The sequence below is a fragment of the Mastomys coucha genome, unplaced genomic scaffold, assembly GCF_008632895.1.
Source record: "Mastomys coucha isolate ucsf_1 unplaced genomic scaffold, UCSF_Mcou_1 pScaffold2, whole genome shotgun sequence".
NCBI classification, from domain to species: Eukaryota; Metazoa; Chordata; class Mammalia; order Rodentia; family Muridae; genus Mastomys; species Mastomys coucha.
Genome location: NW_022196902.1, coordinates 3,665,490 through 3,690,004, shown reverse-complemented (window position 1 = coordinate 3,690,004; position 24,515 = coordinate 3,665,490). Strand labels below are relative to the sequence as shown.

The window sequence follows — 24,515 nt, the reverse complement described above, 5'->3', positions numbered from 1 at the left end:
AAATATAATTAAAAAACAGAAATGGTGATAAATGAGAAAGTCTAAGAATGGTGTAATCAGAATTACATGTTCAGCAATAAACAAGGAAAGTTGAAAGAGAACATTTTTATCAAAGGAAATGGATGAAAAGGTTCAGCAACATTAAAAAATACAAAGTTTTTGAGAAAATGCACCAGAAAGGTAGAGTGTAAGATAGGATGACAAACTACAGGTATGCAAGGCACATTAACAGGAAATCACTGAAGTGACAGTTCATAACTGTTGAAGCATCAATTACATAGTTATTTGCTGTGCTCTGGGTCTGAGTCTGGTTGTGCTGCGTAAGTGGAGCTATTGTAGTACATGTCTCTTCTTGTCTGTTTATCCGATGATCTAGTTCACAGTATCATCTTCATTCTGTTAATCTCATTTAATTATACTTATTGTCATTCCATTTGGAGGCATACCCTTTAACTGGCATGAATACTCCCACTTATACAACAAGCACAGCTATATGTAAAGCAATTTAACTTTTAATCACTAAGTCCACGATTTTGCAAAGTTGGTTTCTTAGCACTCTGTGCAGTCTTTAGTTTCAAATGGTTTGAAAGCAACTCCTCTCAGAATCGTGAGGAATAAAAGAATTCCTTCAGGGAATTGCTTATGATCATATATACATAAATATGCTGAAGAACACCTCTTGAAATATTTGGAGAATTATGTGGATAAACATTTTAAGTGAATCTTTACCCTAACCCTTTGATCTACTGGAATTTGTCCATTGGTCTGGCATCATTGTAAGATGGTAAAGGACAAAAAATAATAAATTACTTGCAAAACTTGAAAGTTGAAAAGCCGCCCAAAGTCAAGTGTACGTATGTGGATTAAGTGTTCAGTAAGCATGCATTACACACATTAACAACTGCAACTTCACCAAATCGTGAATGGTCCTTACATGCTTAGAGAGCTCAAGATTCAAGTAGCTTCTTTTCCACAAGACAAATCAAAAGGATTAAAAAAATTCCAGAGTTCAATTTATTAAATCTTGCCTAATAAATACATAATTGCATTTGCTCTTTAAAAAGAATATAAAGTATAAAAGTTGAAAAAAACATAGTAATACATTTTTTCAAAGCATGGTTTTGAAACATTTTTTAAAGGTCACAAAGATCAAAACAAAATGTGAGAAGTGAAAAGCAAAGACCACCAGAGGAAATGTCCAAGTCATAGTTGTCCTACATCTAAGTAAACTGTGACAAAGGAACTAGTTTTATTTCCACTGCCATCGTCAGTTACAGGATGGGATTCATGAGCTTTCCTGAGAACTTTAACCTAATTAATTTGCTGTAGCATTAATGCTACCTTAAATTAATTCCAAACCACAGCTTGAACATTTATAAGCTATAGGAATACTGTCTCTTGGGGAGACTTAATGACCTCAAATATCACATCCTTCTCAAAAAACAATTGTAGTAAAATACATAAAACATACATTTACCATCATAAAGTGTATGATTTATGGCAATCCACCAATCCCCAGTACTGCACTACCATCATTTGTTATGTTCTAGAGACTTCTATTAGCCCAAAAGGAACCCTATACTCCTTAAGAAGACACCCACTTTCCCTTGGTAACCACTAATCTAATTCGTTTTTCTGGACTCACCTCTTCTAAATAGTTCATACAAATGCAATCACGTGTCTTTTTGTGTCTAGCACTGTACATTTTTTCACTACCACATCCTTCCGCACTTAAAAGACAGTGATGAGTGTAATTCATGAAAAAAACAAAGGTTACAGTGGATGGTACATAGCATGTGGAGTGAGCAGTTATATTTCTAAATGTAAATCCATTCAGATGAACAATACAGCCTTAACATTTTAAATACACAATTAAGATCTTTGCAAGCCATGTTCACTGAGATTTTAACCTACTCAAAACAATTTCAAGTCAAGGCTACTTGGACCAATATTGTTCTCTATGAAAGAAAAAAAAGCTAATCAGTTTCAGTAATCAGTAAAGATATTCAACTAACAATTACTGAGTAACTTTACTGTTGAGCATATTGTGGTATTATTTTCATTTCTACAGTCTATTTTGATGAAATAATGTGGCTAAACCTGAATGCTATATTTAAAATGTTTCAAAACTACAATCTGTTTACTGTTAAATCCAAAGAGACTTTTTAAAATGCTGAATAATGCATTATTTAAATAAAATTGCTGATGAAAACCACTAAATTTAAGTTGCTCAGCAGACCAGGCTCTTTAAAGCTACATATAATTAATCTAGGAATTTTGATCATCTCATTAGAAAATTTAAGCCACAGAATAAATATACATCAATAACAATTATAACAAAAATAAGACTTGCAACAGAAAAAAAAATTAGTACTCTGGGACAGCAAAAAGCAGGTTTGTTCACTTGGTTAAGAACTAGTGTAGGCTTCTATGGGTGTGGAGGCCAGAAGTCAACCTTGTTTGGCTGTCCTCTTCAGACTGCTCACCTCTTCTGAAGCAGCATCTCTTGCTGCCCAGGATTTCACCAACTGGGCTCAACTGGCTAGCTGAGGTCCACTTGCTCTGCCTCCCCAGCTCTGGGATTACAAGTGTGTGCCATCATGCCTGGCATTTTCACGTGTGTTCTGGGACCCACACTCATGTTCCTGAGCTTGTATGGCAAAGGCTTTACCAACTGGGCTATTATTCCAGCCCCAGCTCCTCTGTACAACTTCCATCCTTGCTAATGTTCTTTTATCACTGGCTCATAACTATCACTTCATAACACATTAAAAGCTGTCTCAATTTTTCTGAAATATATTAAACGTTTACCAGTTTACTTAATTCTTTATCTTTTCTGAGAATTTGAATAATTTACACAAAAAAGACAAAATTGACTTTGTCTTTAATGACAAAGGATAATTTGACTTATAAATTTGATATGAAGAATCAACTGAGATGTAATTTTATTACTTTCAATACAGAAATTATTACAACACTAGAACAAATTATATGGAAGAGTTGTTATCTAACATAATCAGGCAAACATGCTAATAAAATGATTTTGAAGATGCTACAAACTATGAGTTAATGAAAAAGAAATAGTTTATTTCCCTTGTGGGTTTGCTCTGAAATGTTTTCCCTCGTGGTAAAGAATGGAAACTTCAATCTAGTATGTCAAAAGGCTGAACAATGAAGACAGTGATTCTCAACCTGTAGTTATGACCCTTGTGGGTCTTACATCAAATATCATTACAATTCATAACAGCAGCAAAATTAGTTATGAAGTAGCAGTTAAATAATTTTATAGTTGGGGGTCAACCACCACATGAGAAAGTGTATTAAAGGGTTGCAGCATTAGGAAGGTTGAGAACCGCTGCCTTAAAAGGTCCCTATCAATGAACTTTTACTGTCATAGTGTGTTAAGGAATCATGTCTGTAACCCAAACTTACTTCTCTGTAACTATATGAAGACCAAGTTGCTCTATATTCAATATAATGGAAGATCAATACTAGAAAATTTAAGTGTTCTAAGATAACAAGCTTCAAGATCCTATTAGTAAATCTCAAGATGATTTTGAAGATTTGATGTCAGATACACTTAAAACATACTCAGTGAATTTTTTTCAGATGCAACAAAATTTCATAAACCTTCAGTAAAATGTCTCAGTATTGGAAAGGAGTTCCAAAGTAACATGCCACACTTCATTAGTTTGTTTCCTTTTAGTTTTTCCTAACAATAAGAACCAATACTCATCGAGGACTGCATTTGCTAAAGTAACTTGTTATTTAAATGTCCCTTCTCTTTCTGGATCTGGAAAGTCAAAGAGTGACTCTTATCAGGACACATTTCTATTAGACTGAATGCCTCAATATTCTCAATTGTCAATATTCTAATAAAGTTAGAAGTTGAATACTTCTTTCAACTTACTATCTTTTAAACAATCTCCTGAAGAACATTAAGTGGTTATATAAAAGGTGTCTTCAAAATTAGCCAGCCTTCTTTCTCATAATTTAGAAAAGATTTCACTAGACCTAGGCTTTACTGACATATAGCTTTTTGTGGGATAGGGAGGGAATCAGGTTTAGATCAATACTAACAAAACCTATTGGTCCATTGCTTTAGACACAATGGAACAAGCTAGTCAGTACATTTGTTTTTAAAGGCACAACCAAAATTCCACTCCATAATTAAGAATGTAAGATGATCTACAGCAACATTTAGATAACCAGACAAGTAAAGTATCAGAAAAATTATTTCCATGTAGAAGTTTTGTCCAGAGATTTGGCCCAAGTGTTCTCATTCAACTGTACTTCTTAATAACCAACTGTGCAGGTCCCAATCACATTTGCTTCCAATGTGGTATCTCACTCATGAATCAAACTTTAAAATGTTTGAATATCCTTTCCTCACAATATTTACAACATAAATCCTATGTCTTTTAATTGGGAATGGTAAACACAAAACCCTGTCTTACACAATCTAAGTAAAATCTCTACAAATAAAACCTCTGAGTAACACAAACTCCCATACCTTTAATGTGTATAGGAGTCTTGTTGAAAACATGATTTCCATTACTAAGGTTTTCATATTAAGTGTGAATTGACAGATAAGAACAGCAATAACACTGATGTGTGTAAATAGTTCAAAAAATAGATTCTACACCATGATAAACCAGATCCCTCTACTTAGTATTTCTTACTGATTGGGTTGATGGAATCCCTACTAAGTATCCAGTTATTTCTCCTCTTCTGCACTTCTTATTTTAAAAATCCTGGGTATTCATAGGTTTCCAATTACTGAAGAGAATTAGACCACTAGGCTAAAGGATACTGATAATTTATCTTAAAGAAAATAAACAGTTGCCGGGCGGTGGTGGCGCACGCCTTTAATCCCAGCACTTGGGAGGCAGAGGCAGGCGGATTTCTGAGTTCGAGGCCAGCCTGGTCTCCAGAGTGAGTTCCAGGACAGCCAGGGCTATACAGAGAAACCCTGTCTCGAAAAAAAAACCAAAAAAAAAAAAAAAAAAAAAAAAAAAAAAAAAAAAAAAAAAAAAAAAGAAAATAAACAGTAGTAAGATATTATGAAAATTTAAAATATTGCTTTAAGAAAAATCCAAGTCAGAGTACCCAATGTATTTTGTCACACAGCTAGAAAATTAAGACATTATATAATTTAACTATTAAACTTAATAAATTACGGCTCCTTGGGATTTCAAATATGTACATAACCACATACTCACCTGAATAACAGATAGGCAAAAAGCCCCAGCTTTCCTTTAAGATTGCTCACGAGGCTTTAACTATCCAAAGAACTATTCAACTAAGAATAAGAAGTACTGAGGGGGAGAAAGTTTTCTCAAGGGTAAAGAGCCCCTGTTGGTTATTCAATACCAAGGGGGCAGGCCTGAGAGCACATGCATGTAAGTAACATTCACCAACTGGGCGGGGTATATTTATATACTTGGGAATGAGCGTGTGTGCGCACACACGCACGCACGCACACACACATGCAAACTTAAGAAGAGGGCATGAATCAGAGATTGCAAGTGAGGTAGATGGAAGGGGATGGAGGAAGGAAAGGTAAAGAGAAAAAAAGATGTAATTTTAATTAAAAAAATTAAATTACCTCTTCCTCTGTATCAGGATCACCTGGAGACCTTAACATAGGTTGTAACTTCTCACCCCAAGAGACCTGTGAGGTCTCACAGAAACAGAATAAAACTGACAAAGTATGTACAGTAGTACATCTCTGGTGAAGGAGGCTAAGAAAAAAGTCATGTTAGATAATGCCTTCTATTCTAATGCTTGTCTTTTATCCTGCTAACTACAAAAGACAGAAACCAACACACTGCTCAAATGACAACCTACTAGGCCAACAGAAAAGCCATTTCTTTTTTATGCCTAAGAGGTTCCCATTACATGTTTCAGAGAAATGTCCATGCAGAAAAATCTAGCTTTTCCTTATCACCAGATGATGAGGCTACTCTGAAGATGCTAAAGTTGAGAAAACTAAGTTTTACAAATCTTAAAAACATAATGTTCACCAATAAAACCTGAGCCAGCAATGATCTTCATCAGTCAGCAACTCTGAGAACATGTGGGATGTCAATATCACAGAAACAAGCAGGACTGTGTTTGGAATTTGTCAAAGCAGTAGTAAAATTTAAAAGGTTTTCTTTGTAAGCTCATTAGGAATTGAATAAATGCAGCAGAAAGAAAATATTTCCAGAGAACATTTTTACAGCAAAATTTGTGTAAAAGACATACATGTAGAGCACAGCTGCTCCCAGCTCAGGATTTCCCTGGGTCCCAGGCGCAGCAGCTCAGGGATCACAGCAGAGGCCAGAGGAAAAGGCTGGGATTTAGCAATCTGCTCTTGAGAAGAAAGAATACGACAGGCAGAAAAAAGAAAATAGCTAATGAAAAGATTATGATTATAAAACATGTAAGTGCTAAGGATGACCATCACATCTACACTTGGGGATATGAATTAGACTTTGAGAATTATGAATTGCCTAGTTATGAGGATATTTTGATGGTAACTGAAAAACTTCAAGTGAACGATGATGATTTTGGAAGACTGCTGCTAACATGTCAATAGAATAACAAGTCTGTATAGGTTACTTATAGAGAAAAACAAAAATATGATATTAGTGAAATGCAAAAAGGAGTTACAAGAAACAAAAGAAGTGAAGTTGCAGAACATGGACAGGTGAGCAGAAACTGGAACCCCTCAATCTGATTGGTCGAAAAAGCAAGCTCAACAAAGAAATGTTCGTTTTTTTAAATGAGAAAAAAAAAAAAAAAAAAAAAAAAAACCTAAGCAAGTTGCTTTAAAAATAAAGACTATAAATAACACAACTTGTAATTTGTCTTAGAAACAGTGAAAATGAAAGATCTAAGAGATGAATAAAGTAAGAAACAGGCAATAGGGTCAAGAAAATTTAGAGACTAAATCATAATCCTTCAGTCATCAGATAGAACTCAGAATTCAAAGTCTGGAATATAAAAATCTCTGAAATGGGTTAGGCACTAATGAAATCGAACTGGAAAAACATTGGGGATGTTATCTGGAAAGACTAGGAATTAAAAACTCATCAAACAAAATGAGGAAGACTAAAGATAGCATGAAGGAGGTCCATGCTCAAAGTCTCCCAGCAATGAAGCATGGCACATCTCACGGAACACTCTGAGCAGCAATGAAGCATGGCACATCTCACAGAACACTGAGCAGCAATGAAGGATGGTACATCTCACTGAATACTGAGCAGTAATGAAGGATGGCACATCTCACGGAACACTCTGAGCAGAAGACGCTCCTGAGTGCCTTTGTATTGTAATTTCTGCAGGTCCTTAGGTGTTTTCTTCTACAAGAAAGTCTGGTGACTACAACTCCTGACTGACAATCTTTGAATGAGAATGTCCAGAGAAGCAGCTCAAGAGCCTTTCCACAGTATAAGACTCATCCTTCCATCATAAATCACCTGGAACTTCCCAATTTCAAATCTGCAATCAGAACTCTCAGAAACAATTCTGGAAGAGTCAAATAAAACAGAAACCAAAAAAGGTGAACATGCCTACTTGGAAAGATTAGAAAGCAAAAGTCCAAGAAGGGCAAAGGTGTGGTCAGTGAGCAGCACTCTGATGGAAGGAACAGATGAGTACCAGACACGCGACAGGCCATGTTCACACAACAGTGTTCTGCTGTTCCAAACCTTTGAGTATAGTCTGGAAATGCAAGAGTTCTCTCAAAGCGAACCCTTGCTAACATCAGTGTCCGCCCATGCCATGCTGTGTTGCTGAGCCTGGTTAGCTACCTGCTCACAGTTAATCACAGTATGGGTTTTCAGTTAGGTTTCAAGTGTTTGATATCATTCTTGTTTTTACTTTGGTGAAATACTAAGTTCTTCAGTTAACTAATTTAAACAAATAACAATGTGATGACAAAGAAAATAAACTTTATACATTTTTAAAATTCCTGGAGCTATCATTATTAAACAGACTGCCTTTTCTCTATTTAATAAATGTAACTGGCCTGATAAAATTTTAGCTTTCCTTGAAGGCCATGTTTTGACTATATTTTAGGAAAAATTATTGCCTATGATTACAGGAAAACTTTGAAGAGCTTCACAGTAGCTTCTAAGTGGCTTTTATTTTGGCTGTGGTTCACAGTACTTTAGAGCAGTCATGCAACATCCCAGGTTTGCCACCCAAACACCTGACCTCATACAGATGTTCAAAAAACAAACAAACAAACAAACAAAAACCCTAGAGGAATAGAATACTTTTATGATGCTAGTAAACCTGTAAATTCCCATCATATTCAACTTCTGTTTTAACTTAAATTTGACATTTTCTTAAATAAGAGTATAACATTACTTTCTTACCATATGGTTGATCTCATTTTTTGTAAAATATAGCCATTGTGTTTTTTAAGATTTTATGTACTAGGATTAAAACTGTTTCATTAAGCAAATACATTCAAGTTTTCAGTTCCTATGTCTCCCTAAGTTGCTTTCACATGAAGGATTGATGGCTAAAATGGCAGTGATATCAACAGCATTTAAATACTAACTACTGTGAAGAGCAAGTTATGTTTTCCTATCCAGAAATTCATGTATAACTCCATACTTGTTCCCGTGTCCATAATTGTAAATTTAAAGTTTCAGTAAGGATCCACACTTCTGGGCATCTAGAACTGACTGCATGAATAATAGGCTAAGAAAAGCAGATGGATTATGCTTGACTCATCTGGAGATACATGTCTAGTACTTAACTATTGTTTTGTGACCCAGAATTAATTGAAACAATATTTATTTGAACAGAATAAAAAAGTAGAAATAGTTTTCATTGTACATATGCTATTATTAAAATATCCATCTCATTCAGTCAAGGTGAAAAAAATGTTAAATATCTCAGTGTGGAAATTTAAACTTACAAACCACGAATTTTAAAAAGTATAAACATAAAACAAAAGTTAATTGCTTGTGTTGCTTAACTATAGAAACATTCTTCAGAAAAGTTATATTCTGTCATATTTGATTCTTCTACCTTTTGGCAGAAACAAAAATAGAGGTGGTGGTGGTAGTGCTTAGAGCGATTCAGCCTCACAGTTGAAAAGGAAACTTAAGACCGAAATGACAGGTGAGGCAAAACAAGTGATTACTCTTTACTGCTACATTTTTTCAAAACAAATCACAAGCAATTGAGAATTCATCAATAATGCCCAAGGAAGACCTTTTCCCACTCTGACTACCATATATGGGACATATGAATCAGGACCCACAAAGTCCTCTCAAAACAATGTACAAGGAAAATATACATTTGAGTTTTCACATTAATAACCATTTCAGCTTACCAATGTCAGAATTTACCTGGACAAATCACTTAATGTCCCTGTCTTCAAAACTTACTTTTAAATACTGACAATGTATGTTCATTTCTTTAAAATAAGCACATTATGTGAACATGGCATCAATCAACTGGAAACCCATAGGTTTTTTGACTATTTCATTACCTCACTTGATGTTTACAAAAAAGACACAACTCATACTTTCTGAGAAATATGTGAAGCAAAACTGGAAATGTTTCATAAAGATTATCAACCAAGACAGATTTCTGCTTAACATTATTTTACAAAGACTTTGAATTTTCACATTTTTAAATATCTTAAAATAATGTCTTAAATTGTCTTATAAACATCAAAAGTGGAACATTTTTAAGGCCCCTCAAAAAGTCAAACCCTCGGTATTCTGAATATTTGAAGTTTATTCAAACAATATTCCAAACTCAAACTTATAATGAGGTATATTTTCTTTTCAAACATTAGATACCTAGAAAATATGAAATACCATGAAAATTTTCAAGTTAAATTCACAGGCTTGCTTTGTTTTTACTTTAATCTGTCATATAATACATTATGTCATGACTCTTCAGATATGTATTTAATGAAAAAAAGAACTGCATATGACCATTTTTTGCAAAAGAGTTTTAAGAACAGAAGATAAAATATCTTTATGAGTCGTTTTAAAGACATGAAGTCAGCCAGGTGATGGTGGCGCATGCCTTTAATCCCAGCATTTGGGAGGCAGAGGCAGGCTGACTTCTGAGTTCAAGGCCAGCCTGGTCTACAGAGTGAGTTCCAGGACAGCCAGGGCTATACAGAGAAACTCTGTCTCGAAAAACCAAAAAGGGAAATAAAAAAAAAAAAGGCATGAAGTCATTATTGTGCCTTTATGTGAATATTGTCTTTCATGTATGATCAATAATTATAAAAGTACCAGGAAAATTTGATAATAATCTTATGGCAGTGTTTCAACTGAATGTATTATGTGAAAAATATATGCAACAAAAAATGTGATTCAAAATTTTGCTTTTTGATAACATGGGCTTCAATTCATAAAAAACAAAGAATTTTTTTGGTCAAGATCTTTTTAGTTTGAGAAGCAAAAATTTCAGAATTTAAATGTGAACACCATTAATACTAACATTATGCAGAAAAAGATCATCCTGTCTAGCATGCCCCAACAATTTCACACATTTAAAATATTAAGGCAACATTTTTCTAACTAATAGTACATTATAAAAATATATGTCACTGCAAAACAGTATATACATAATGACAATAAATTTAGCTAGTTGTAGTCTTTAATGCATTAATAAAGTGTCACATATTACAAAGAACTGATACCAGGTGCTTGCGTGTATGTGCAAGTGAAGGTACAGTTTTAAAGAACGGGTTTTAAAACTGAGCGCAGGGAACGTCCTTCTTTTGTAAGCTCTCGAGTCACGCACATACATGGCAATGGGATTGCTTCCTCCCGTTTCTCTATAACATTGTAACTGCATTTCTTCAAGTGGTCAGCCATGCTCAGGATGTCAGCAAACTTCCAGTCATTAACAGAACAAAATGCAGTACTGAATCGCCATACCTAGAAGAAAATTCTACTTCAGATTTAAATAATCCAACATACAGAAACTCAGAATGCCCTTTTACTCTGCTCTAGCTGCATGCTTCTTTTCTACTGCTAGAGAAACAAAATATAGTTTCAAACAGCTAAAAATTAAAAAGGAGTAAATTCATTGTTATTCATGTGTCAAACATTTATAAAATTCAACATTAAAAATAACATCAAACATGATATACTGAATAAGTTTTTAAAAGTATCACTTTATAAATTCATAGCCACTTCCTAAGATAACATACACTGTACACTATTTTTTGCTATTCAGTTGGCTGTATATAACTATCTATAATCCAGAGATGGTGATGATCCAAGTATCTTTCTCTTTTCTTTCCCAGGTTTTTCTTCCATTCCTTTTATTCCATAAAGTAGACTAATAATACTTTAGACCAGTGGTTCTCAACCTGTGGATCATGACCCCTTTGGGAATCAAATCACTTTGTCACAGGGGTCACCTAAAACTATTGGAAAACACAGATATTTACTTTCCAGATCATTACTAGCAAAATTACAGTTATGAATTAGCAACAAAAATAATGTTCTGGTTGGGGGTCAACATAACATGAGGATCTATGCTAAAGGGTCCCAGCATAAAAAGGCTGAGAAGGACTGTTGTCAACTGCTATGTAGTTAAGTAGCTTCCCCTGTTATTGTTGACCAGCAGTAACAGTGGCCAACAATAACAAAAACTTCAAATGCTTAAAAATCACATTCAAAGAGGTTTTGTAAAGACCATGATGGTGGCTCACACCTGTCACCCTCAAACTCAGGAGGCCAAGGAAGGAGGATCATCAGACTGGGCTACAATAGCAAGACCCGGTCTCAAAACCACTAAAATCATATCTTAAGCAGTAGTGTTGTAAAATCTTATTATTGGTTCAATGATGCTATGGCTTCTCCTCACTTTTATACCTAACACTTCCTGGACATAAGAGGATAAGCATAAATGCAGAGTAAGGGAAAACTACCTACAAAGTATGTTTGAAGCAGGGGCAGCTGATGCATTCTAGTATATACAAATGTCTAACTGCTTAAAGAACACTGGAAAGACTCCTTGGTATCTATCCATAGGAGCTGGTTCACAAATATCAGAAGTCTGTGATGCTCAAGTTGCTTATATAAAATGGTGTATCTATTTCCTCCATAAACTTTACATCATGTCTAGGTTACTCATAATTCCTAATTCAATGTAAGTGTTGTGCACTTACATTACATTGTTTAGGGAATATGGAATAAGGAAAGTCTGGGCATTGTGCATGATCAGTACATTTCTCCCTACGTATATTTTTTATCTGCAGTTGGTTTAATCTATATAACAGGAAAGCCAGCTCCATATGCTAAACAGTGGCTGCTCTAGCCAGGAGTACAAGGGTGAGGACAGTGTTCACAACACTTTCTCAAGAGAGGATGGTAAGAAGGGCTTCCAGAGTAGCCAAAGCCTTAACATTCTGGGAGAGCAGAGTAATTTCTCAGCTGACAACAGCCACCCTCCTTGTTGCCAAGCCTGGTAGCACAGGTCTATAATCCCAGACACCTAGGGGATGAGGCAGGAGGATTACAAACTGAAATCCTGTCTAGATTACTGAGCCTTGTTAATTTAGTGCAACCATTAGAGTACAAAGGAAAAAGAAAGTTGGGAATCAGCTAAGGAAGAGTATTTGCATAGCACAAGGAAACCCCCAGGCTCCAGTACTACAGTAAATAAGTATTTGATAAATTACTGCTTTGTCTGTAAAATGGAGGCAGTAATAGGTTAATGAAAGTAATGTAAAAATGCTTATCTAGCACAGTGCAGGAATTTAAGTGTGGATATTAGGGAAACATATCCAAAAGCTTTAAGGCAAGAAATAAAACATCAAAGCTGTAAGTTAATGTAACTAGGGTATGAAGTCACAGGAGGAAACTGAAGAGGTAAGGATAAAATTGACACATTTTAAATGTTCATTAAGGGATTGGTCTCTATCTCTGAGGCAATGGATAAATATTAAGACTTAAGCACTGCATCAACTATAATAAATATATTTAAAAATATACTTATACCTTTTATACAGACCTTATATACTGGGGAAGAACCTAACTGATATAGAAACTGAAAGGAAACTGTGGTAGTAATCCAGAAAGAACCAGAGGTGAAATGGTGAGGTGAGCCTGAGGGTATGAAAGGATCAACCAACTAGAATTTGGGAATAAAGAGGACAGGAAAGAGTCAACCCTAACTTCCGAGTCAGGCTTAGGCAGCTCACTAAACCAAGAGGCTTCTTCCTAACGTTTAAGTAAGTAGAGGGAAGAGTAAGCTGGACATGCTGAGTTTAAGGAAGCTGTGGGATAATCAAGCAGAGATGTTCAGTGGGTATATTGTGATTTAGATTCAGAAAACAGGAGCATACTGATATGGAATCTGTATAAATTATACCAATTTAATCTTCAAGACCAGGTTTCTGTAGAAATTTACACTACCAGAAAATAATTCATTCCATATATAAATACTAGTGACTGAGTACAAAAGCAACTCCACTATCTTATTCCAAAGGACAAAGACACATACAATCATCTAGAAAATTAAAACACTCATATATACCTAGCTAAACAAACTTGGTCAACACAACTTATTCTTGAGGGAAAAAATTAGACAAAGTCTCAAGAAAACAGAAAAGGAGACACAGATTTTTTTTTTTTTTTTTAAAGCCTGGAATACTGGGTAAGACAAAAACCTAGGGCCAAGAATAAAATTCCATGATTCTGAATGCTGTGCAGCTAACTATTGTTTCTGCAAGTTGCTATATATAGATTCATATGATGGGTCTTTAGTCACTGATACCTGTGATGTCTTGGATAGTGCATCAAATACAAGAAACTAGGCAAAAGCAGAACGTAGTTAAAATTTAAGTCTGCTTAAATTTCCATATCAATTTTCTAAATAATATGCATGCTTCTTTTGCCATAGATGGTACAAAGACTCTAAGCCATGCTTCCCCTTGCAATGCAGCCTCACGCACCCATCAGGCCATCACCCAGTTTGTTGGCTACTTACTTACTAGGGCAAGTGTAGTAATAGTTACTACATTATTTTCTCATCCTGAAGAAGACACCATTAAAAAGAGAGACAATTGAAGGGAAGGTCCAAGAAAATCCTTTTCTAGGTTCCTCAACTGTCTTCTGCTGAAATGTTTCAGTCAGAATTACAAGAGGACAGGTAATAACACGGTCACAAAGTTATTAGAGAAGAACTGAAGGGAAACTGTTCGTCTGAAGATACAAATATTACAACAGAATTTAGATTCAAGAAACCTATGAAGTGCCAGAGATTGTGACTAAGAATTCTAATGACTTTAGTCTTTATATTTTAGACTTAAAATATATCATGATGACTTAGTATACTGTAGGATACAGTCACTGTGCAAACTTATTAGACATATTGTATCATAGCATTAGTAAGTGCCTACTTGATGTTAAGAGGTTTATAAGACACAATTAAACTGACCTTTTCTTTTATCTGCCATGATGAATTTCCTTCCGGATACTTCTTCTTCCCCCACTGCAGTATTACCATTCCACGAGACTGAAGTAAACTGCCACAAACGTCTCTCATCAGCCGGGATACACATGCAAGCTGGCATAAACTGAAGCCATCAAGGAAGCCTGCAATATGTTGGAGTACCTCAAAAGGGAGACTACTGAGATGGTCACTACGTAATCCCAACACACAGTTTCTAGAAGGCTCTTCTAATACAGTAGATACACATGGCTGAACTCCAAATGACCTTAAATGGCGATCATGTATGATCTTTGCTCCTTGTGTTGATGGGCAAAATCTACGCTGAGAATAGGTACAACCATAATAAGCTAAAGGACACCTCTGTTCCATCCATCCATTGAGTCCAGCATGAATGTCACCATGCACGTTCTTAAAATGGGAAGAAAATTCTTTTCTTCTAAATAACTGTCCGCATACAAAGGTAAACATTGAACGCTGCTTAGGCTGGTACCTAGCAACACATTCCAAAACTAAGTCCAGCCCAAGTGTCTGAAAAGGGCTGGGATTGGAAAGCTGTGGGTTGGCATGATCACAAGCTGAAGCCGAAGCTATTTCTCCAACCATTGTATTTGTAGCTAATATTGCTGATGGAAGTGAGAAAGTCTGTGTCCCAAAGTCAACATGATAAACATCAGCCATGCGGCTATCAGATATACCTCTCCCCCCTGGAGAGTCTCCCAGACAAAACAGTAATGCTGCTGTAATCAGATCAATTCCTTGGAGACCCATCGGATCTTCTGCAACTTCTAAATCTGATGTATCGACTGCTTTGTCTTCCTTTGACATATACCATGAATTAGAAAGAAACTTGAATGAAGGCACATGACTGAAAGGTGAACCATTAACATCCTTCAAGTCCCCCAAGTCTACTTTTTTCCAACACAAGTTCACATCATCTTCATCTGACATGAGGATATGTTGAAATGTACTATGTGGCAAAGCACTGAAAGGACTTATTTCCCTAAGTTGTTCTGCTACTAAAAGTGAACTAGAAGGTTCTGAAGTACCACTTGCTTCCACACATTCTCCATTTGTTATGTCACTTTCTGTAGAATCACCATGAAAATTCTGATCCTGGTCTTTGACCTGAATACACATCTTTTCCAAAGGAAAGCCATTACAAAGAGCAGAAGTCCCATTAGAACTTGTATTTAAGTCACATAATGAATCACTTGAGCCATTCTGTCCAGCCTGAGCACCCTGACTTGTGCCACTGTAATCAACCCCACCTGCTGCCCCTATCTCACCCTCATCAAGGTGGTCCTGGTCTTTCAAGTTTCTGTCCTGGAAGCTTTCTCTGTTTTTCTCCTCATCCATTTCATTTGTGGTAGCATGGAGACTTGTATTTAACATGCCAATGTCTCTTGTGGCAGAATTTAGGATATCTAAAGCAGCAGCCAAACTTCGGGTTGTTTCTACAGTAGCTTGATAAAGTGCACCATATGATTCTTCATCGACGGATACCAACCCGTTAGGACGTGGTATTTCCTGAACACTTGACTTCAGTGAGATTTGTTCTCTAGGTTCAGACATTTTATCAGTTGTTTTTGACATCATGGTGGCTACTTTAAGAGATTCCAGAAGCATTCTCTGATCTTGAAGAGCCAAAGCCATGTCTAACTGCGCCACTTCATCAACATCTCTGCTTAGACTTTCATACGATTTCCGGTCTGAATAACTAACGGGCCATCGGTTCCATTCCATAGTACAGCACACCACACTTGCAGGACACATTTCTAGATGTTCAGCAACTTTATTTCGTGCCAGGGTAAATGGACATCCAAAGTTACTATTTAAGCAAGCTACTCGTTCAAAGGGACATAAGAGTCGATGCTCATCAGCTTTACATGAATGGAAAACTGCTCCACAAACCAATGGACAACCAATCAAGTCACAGGAAACCCCAGGCTCTGGTCTGGTCATACACCTTCTACTGACACAATTCATACAGTGTGAGTGCTGCTGTACCTCTTCCTCCATAATGGGCAGTCCAGCTCTAGTTTTTGAAATAGAAAAAGGAAAAACATTAGACAGACAGACAGACAGACAGATAAATAAATAAATAAAAATAAAAACTGCATAATTAATCAAACCATTGATATACTTGACTCTTATTGAGAATGAAATATATAAAGTGTATAAAAACACTTAAGTGGTTAATTTGACATAATTAGTACATCTTAAAGGAACTTAAGCACTTAGAATACTCAAACTATAGAAGGTATTATATACTAAATAAATTAATTCTAATAACAGTGCTATTTTTGGCTCCTGACTGTCAGAGACTACTCGACAGCTTTTCATTTTCAATAAGCCTAACTTTGGCATGCCTCACTGCAGGCCCCTTATCTTGTTGCTGAGAATAGTCTGCATTTCATTATGACATTTAGCCAAAATTTCATTATTTCTTTCCTCCCTCTAAACATACTAATTCATGCTTCTCTACTTTATCTACTGACCTCTTCTATATGGTCATAATCAATTATCAAAGGCTTAACTAAAATATACAGCAAGTGTATCAGGAAAATACTGGATCATTTCATATTATGGGATCAATACAAGGAAAATGGTAGCACAGAGAAGATTATTCGCATAGGAAAGGGCTAGGCTAGATAAATTAGTAAAAGAATGAGAGAGAGAGAGAGACAGAGAGAGAGACACACACACACACAGAGAGAGAGATAAGAGAGACAGACATTCATTTCTATGGTAACAGCATATGAATTGACAAAACATGTTCAGAATTCCTAATATTAATGGATTGTGATGAAATGCTATAAAGTTCTGAGAAATGAAACCAAATGGGAATTGGGCCAATTATGTGCTTGTCAATGGATTTTGTCATTTAGGAAGCTTAGGAAGTGAGTGACACTGCTAATTTTAAGGGTAGAGAGGCAGAATCTACCAAATAATAAGAGGGATTACAGACACACTCTCAACATTTCATCAAGCAAAGTTTATAACAAAAATAAGAGAAAGAAAAAACAAAACATGCCAATTTAATTATAACTGCGCTTATTCAATGTATTCCCCCCCCCAAAAAAAACTCTTTAATTGCTTTCTTTGTTTCTCTTAGCGGTAAGAAGTTAAATAATTCCTGTCTGTCACAGGCATCACCTAGGTGTTACTCTTCCCTCCTCCAGCTCATCAGCGCCGCTGTATCACTGGAATTACTAACTCCTGCCAGACTGTTAATCCTTTCCTTACTTCCCAGTTAGCGTGCTGAAGCAATTTCCCTTCTACCTCTCTTCATACAGTCTTTTTCTTTAAACAGTACTTCCCTTCAGGATTTCATGTCATTTCTTGTTCACACTATGCATTCTTTCTGGGTGTGTCGGGTTTTTCCAACTTTCATTTACCATCTATAGGGTGAAAACTCACCTATATATCCTGCCTAAAAATCTTCCAAACTCCAGACCTCTAGTCCTATTTCCAGATGCAGACTGCTCGAGTTTCAAAATAAATAGCCTCTTCCACTGTAGACTGAAGAGGCAATTCAACTCAGCATTTTCCAAACTTAATTATTCTGTAGTATATAATATTCTAAATAAAAAAAAATGTAGCCTATTTTCTTTATTGGGTGCATATGGCTGCTAAATCTCTGGCATGTATTTAGATAAATTCTAGTTTGGTTTCAGGTAGGTAATCATTCCACAAATTGTAACAACTTTTTTCTCTAGTTGAGTATTCATATTCCTCAAACAGGAATAATAAAAGCTAAGCTGTTATTAACAGAGCTCTTCTTTATTAGTAGAACAGTCTTGAGTTTGTTCAATGATGCCATGGAAAACAGTACACATTCAACACCAAATTATGTTAATTGTGCTTATAAATAAGTGAGAGCTGGAAAGATGGCTCAGTGATTAAGAGCACTGGCTGCTCTTCTGAAGGTCCTGAGTTCAAATCCCAGCAACCACATGGTGGCTCACAACCATCCGTAATGAGATCTGACGCATCTGAAGCCAGCTATAGTGTACTTAGATATAATAATAAATAAACCTTTAAAATAAATAACAATGAACTGAATACTTTTAATATAATTTTCTCACAAAAATCAATAGGCTAATGTTTACTCTAAATTTAAACTGGTTGTACTAAAAGAACCGTGAGAGGAAGCGATAGTATAATCATAGCAAACATTTATAATTGAAGTAATGAAAATGCTTAATAAGAATTAAGACAAGCCTTACTGAGGTAGGGTTAGAATGTGAAAATAGCTGGGAGCTTTCTTATTTTGCAATAAGACTGAGCTTATCTCACACGCTAGAGGTTAAACTTGACTGTTACTAAGAGAGAAATCTAAAAACACAAGCAGTGTTTTGGAACTTGGTGTGGTGTGGACACTTTATGTTCTTATCCACACCATCACACAATCACACCAGGCAGAGCACAGCTTGATAATATTACTTAATTGAAAGGTGTTTAAAATAACTACTGCAGTTCTGACTCACATGCAAAGGTAAATGGGAAAGGCTCTTAAGTCTTAGAATAAGTAGCCTCTTCCACATTACTCCCGCCACAATAAAAATGTTACAAAAAGTAGCCATAGCAACATGTATATAGTATTTTACTGCTTTTTGAAGTAGACTTAGAAAAAGGATTAATATCAAATGCACACCTCTTTTTTTTTTTTTGCACACCTCTTTTTATCCTTAATAAATACTAAGTCAATTTCTTACAACTCAGAGAAAAATTGTGTTCAATAGTATTAAGTGGCTGTCCAAAGTCATCTATCTAGTTAAGTGACGGAGGTGGGGACTTAAATGTCCATCTTATCACTGTTTATGAGGACTAGGAGACATTTTTACTTATAAAAACTTAAGAACATGAGGCAGCTCTTCAACAACTAGTGATTCAATTTTAAGATGTTCTTTGACAAATGAAGTTTACACAATTTTGCTTGTAGTTTATTCCAACACTTAATCACCTTGTGATTAGAGCTAGTTATTAGTTTGAGCTAAAATCTTTTAGTTCTTTATAATTATTAAACTACATTACATTGCTTTGACCATATGTTTTAAATATAAACATATGAATTTAACCATTTGTGACATGTCTAGGTCAAGTCCATTTTATAGTTAAATATACAAAGAAATAAGAAAGTTCAGTAATAGTCTTCCTGGGGAGATAGATTGGCTTTCAAACTTTAAAGCTCTTCCAAATCCACCCAGTTTCAAATCATGGTCACTATTATAAACTTTAAAATGCCTTCACAAGGTATTTGAAATTGTTCATGAATCCTGTGTTATAGGTTTTTAAAGTTCAATCCTTAATTTATCAGTTAAACACTGGCCCACCAGACCTGGTAGAAAATATTTTGTTAAAATTATGGCTTCAACTTTGAGATGAGCTTCATTAAACTCAATGGCATTTTTTAAACATACCCAAATCAATTTTTATTATTGATACACTTAAAAGAATTACTAAAAAAAAGTTTCACTAGACAAAAAATTATTTGTATATGATGGATTTTTTTTTTCAATAAAATTCAGTTTTCTCTAAGAGAAGTTGGTTGCCAGCTCATACTCTGCAGCTGACTAGCAGCCCTTAGCCACGGCACTTTCCATAAAATGAAACAAGAGTTCTCATTCAAGGCACAAACACAGAGCCTTCTGCTATTTCTCCAAATTCACTAAAATATATAAGGAGATAGTATAATCATAAACTAACACAACTTTAAAATATGCTAAGAAAAACAGTTGTTTAATACAACTGAGGCTGTTTCTAATGTCTACCTGTCTCTAAGACACACATAGATACATATCTTTCCCTCATCATATGCCATGTGTGTCAACCTTAGTTTCAGCTTGTGACTTCCCCTAACCTTTCAAAACAGATGCTGTTCCGTGCTATACTTTCTATGGCAGTGCTAGGGACAACTGAAAATATATTTATTTTTTTAAATAACCAGCTCTACAGGAAAACTATAGTCTCCAAGAACACCCAAACTATGCCTGCCCATATACTCTTATGTTCCCTGAGTTCACAACTGTGCTTCCATTTCATATGCACTTATGTAAATACATGAATAAAAGATGAAATACAAGAAAAAAATTCCCAGATATCTTTGATTTCATGGAAAATACACCATGACATGATTTAAAAAAAAAAAAAAACCTGTACACATCTACCATTAGAAAATTAATTTAAAACAAAATACTTCAACTAGCCATACAGAGTTATAATGGTGCTCAAACATTAAGCATTCAGCTAGTATGTCCCAGGCATCTTATATGAAGATAAAACCTAACATTTTATAAAAGCAAATCAAAGTAAAAGATAAGTCAAACAGTAACTTCAATTTTGACCTTAAAAAAAACAAAACCAAAAAAAAAACCTAGAGAACTGAACACAGAGAAAAGCTCTAGGTTTAAGAAAGGTATTGGTTGTCGCCTGTATATGTACAGGTGCCTGAGCAGGGCATGAAGAAAAATAACCTCAAAATCTGAAGTGGTATCAGCGTAGCCTATTGCTTAGTTTTACATTTACATGTTATTAGAGGAAACAATTCTACTGATGTGGAAGCAGTCTCGTCTAACTAATTAACTATGATAAGGACGTTTATTACTAAAAAATAACAATTTTACCAGTTAAATGTCTCTAAGAAAATCTTATCTTTTGTATAGTTAGAGGTAGTAGTATGTAATAAACAGAAATACTTGCTGACCCACTAATCAAATAGGTGCATTTAGTTTTGAAGTTAACAAATCTATACGTCAGTCATTTTATCTGCTTTTAAAGAATGGTGGTGGTGGTGGTGGCCAGAGAAGGAGCTTAGGAGTAGAGCACTTGCTACCAGATGCAAGGGCTTGTATTCTGTTTTGAGTACAGTAAAAACAAAACACAACAAACATAAAACGGTCAAAGATGTAGTGGTGGGGATGATGGTTCCACATGATGAAAAGTAGATTTCCACTAAATTCCCAACTCATAGCACATACATTCCCAATCTACTGATTTTTTAGTTTCCATTATACTGCTGAGGTAATGCATGCAACACCTGGACCAAAAGCAACAACAGGGAGGAAAATGTTTGTTTCTGCTAACACTCTCCGGTCCCAGTTTATCCAGAGAAGTCAAGGTAGGAACTCCAGCAGAAGCCATGATGGAATGCTGCTTTTCTGCTTGCTCACTGTCTGATGCTCAGCTAGCTAGCTCTCGTGTGTGTGTATTTATAGTCCAGGACCATCTACCTAGGGATGGTACTGCCCACAGGGGACTATGTCCTCTTACATCATTAATTAAAGACAGTCCAGCACCGACATCCTCACAGGCCAGAATGACTGGGGTAATTCCTCAATTGAGGCTTCTTCTCTCAGACTCAAGATTTTGTCAAGTTGACAACTGAGACTAACCAGGCAAATGGCTAAATGAGTTATACTCTAATTATTTTATTAAACTTGTTTCTGGTTTTATATAAAAATAAGCTAATGATATGGAAATGTATTTTCATGTTCTTATCCTTCCAGATGTAATAAAATCAAAACATACAGCTGTCATTTCTAATCCTGGTCATGGTTAAAAATTCTAAAATAAAAGTTCTAACTACTCACAAATTTCTCCCCTAAATACACAAATGAAAAAATTCATGGGCTTGGATCGGAAATTAAATTTGATAATCAGATGAGAACCTATTTAAAATCATACATAGATGAAAACATGTCTACTCAGGTGGCAGGAAGGACTCAGTCTAAGACGGTGAGAAGAGCAGGCTTCAGGAAGCCTCCGCTTTGACTCTGAGGCAATCACTGTACTTTGAAAGTAAGACTGAGTTTCTGAAAAGCTGATTAGTTATTGCTGTGTTCAATAGTATATAAATATAGTTATTCACAAATGGAGTTACTCTGCTTTACACAATAGCCAGATTTATATACAACTACTTTTAAATGTTATTAAATTTATAAAGTTTACTAAATAAATTTATATGAGTACTCACTCTACCCAGTGCTAACACTAACCATTCTGTTAAAAAAAAAGACCTTTTTGTTTAAAAAGAAAACAAAACACGTCTTAATTGAAGTATATTCAGATGTAACACTTTCCTATTAGTATGCACAATATACAAGCAACTACTGCAAGTTGAATCTCACCTATCTCATCATAATTAATACGAAATGTACTATTTACTCAGTCTTTTTAACTTACAATTTTTAACACTGAATCATGCATAAATGCAAAGATATTCTCCAAGAAAATGCCCAGCAAGAATAATTCCTTTTATTAAATAAACAGCAGTCTTAAAAACGTATTTAGAAGATTATCCAACAGTTTCATTTTGGAAACATACTACATCAAATAGCAAACACACTAATTAAAGCCTGTTTGTCTGCCCTTAATGTACCTCTCAAACCATATGGGAAGTGTTAGCAATTATTTTATGCAATATTACTTTTAAAAGTACATTTCATTTAAGTATTTTATATTTTAAGGCAAAAAATATACCAAAAAAACCCTTAAGCCTAAATCTAAACATTCAGAAACATTAGATTGAAATTAAACACATGGAATACATAGGTTTCAGTTTCTTATATCATTCATAAAACACCTAGAATCACACACACAAAAGCTTTAGTGCCTATGTGAAGTACTGGATATCTAAGGAGTTAGCAAAACATGTTGTCCCCAACTAAACTACTACAGCAAGAAACAGTGACTAAGCATAAAGAAGAGTGATTCAACGAAACTGTAAGCTTTAGAAAAACCAAACAGGGATACTTCACGGTATCCTTTGTCTCTTTGTCACTCAACATGGAACTGTTTGGGAAAACTAACATAAAAACGTGCAAAACATGTTAATGTAATTCGCTATGCCTGAAGTTTAGCGGGGAACCACCACCAACAAAAAACCTCGGAAACTTTTTGAGACTTCGTTTTAAAAACGCTAACCCTCTTTGATACCACAGTGACCATAAATAACTTCATCTTGGATCAGAGTAAACAAAGCAATCATGGAAGAAAAGGTCAATTCCTTCCCAAGCATCTTTTTATCCCGGATTCACCACGGGGCTCAAAGAAGGGAGAGGGGAGCAGGAGAAGCTCGGTAAACACAGGCCTCCGTCGAGGTTAAAATGTGTTCCCGAGTGACTCTGAATCCGCCGAGCGTTCCACGTCCTGCTTCCAATCTGGGACTCCGCGAGCGGGACCCACTAACTTGGGGTGGGGGTGGGGGTGATCCCTACGTCTCCCTTTAACCAGGGCCACGGCTAAGCCTCCGCGCCTCTCACTTCCATGAATGGAAAAGTTACCAACTTCGCTTATCCCGCGGAGACACTTGGAGATGCCTCGCCGCCGTCCTTTAACCCGTTTGCGCCCGAACTACTCCAGTCCCTGCGAGCCAGACTGGCGCGAACCGCGCATTCCGGGGTCCCCCGGGGGCTCCACTGCGCTCACAGTGCGGGTGGGGGTGGGGGTGGAGTGGGGGGTCTCACCCGGGTCCGCGTCCCCAGGGGTCGGGGCGCCATTTGCCGGGAGCCTCAAGGGCGGGCCACACACGCGGCCCGGCCCGACCCGCGGGCCCGGAAGCCTCCGACCTGCGTCGACTCCACCGGCCCCCGCCGCCCCCGGGGCCCGCGCCGTCCCGGGCCGCTGACCGCCTGCGTCCCCGCGCCTCCAGCGGCCTCGCCACACTCACCAGCCCGCGCGGGGCGAAGCGCAGCTCAGACCCTGGCCGCCCTGGCCCTCGCTCCCGGCGGCTCCGCAACGTCCCCGCACCGCACCGCACCGCACCGGGCCGGACCGCGCACGGAGCCCGTCCCGTCCCAATCCTCGGCGCCTCTGCCCGGGCCGGACCGCCGCCTTTTCTCCTCGGCCGCCAACCGCCACCGCCCTCCTCGCGCGCCGCGCCCCGCCCCGCCCCGCTGCGCCCCGCCCCCCGGCCCGGCAGCGGGCGCGCGGGTACGCGCACGCACGGCAGGCGAGGACGCGCACGCCGCCCTCTGCGGTCGAGGCCGGGCTCGGGGAAGTCGCCGCCGAGCGTCCCTGCCTCTCCCTGCGGCGCTCCCAGCCCGCTCCGGCTTTCGAGCCTTTGCTTTTTT

The 24,515-nt window shown here is 36.9% G+C and overlaps 1 protein-coding gene across 4 annotated transcripts; it reads right to left on the bottom strand.

Annotated features, from left to right (window-relative positions):
* Window positions 1–9,732: 9,732 nt before the first annotated feature.
* On the bottom strand, window positions 9,733–24,245 carry Fbxo30 (F-box protein 30). 4 transcript variants are annotated; one of them, XM_031380386.1, is made up of 3 exons: window positions 24,113–24,245; window positions 14,428–16,477; window positions 9,733–10,913 (listed from the first exon to the last, which is right to left on the bottom strand). In XM_031380386.1, exons 2-3 carry the CDS (start codon window positions 16,459–16,461, stop codon window positions 10,710–10,712), a joined length of 2,238 nt encoding a protein of 745 aa, XP_031236246.1. In that variant the 5' UTR covers window positions 16,462–16,477; window positions 24,113–24,245; the 3' UTR covers window positions 9,733–10,709. The 4 variants fall into 4 exon arrangements, with proteins under 4 accessions (XP_031236246.1, XP_031236248.1, XP_031236249.1 ...); XM_031380388.1 differs by lacking the exon at window positions 24,113–24,245 and adding an exon at window positions 23,910–24,038; XM_031380389.1 differs by lacking the exon at window positions 24,113–24,245 and adding an exon at window positions 23,731–23,866.
* Window positions 24,246–24,515: the final 270 nt, after the last annotated feature.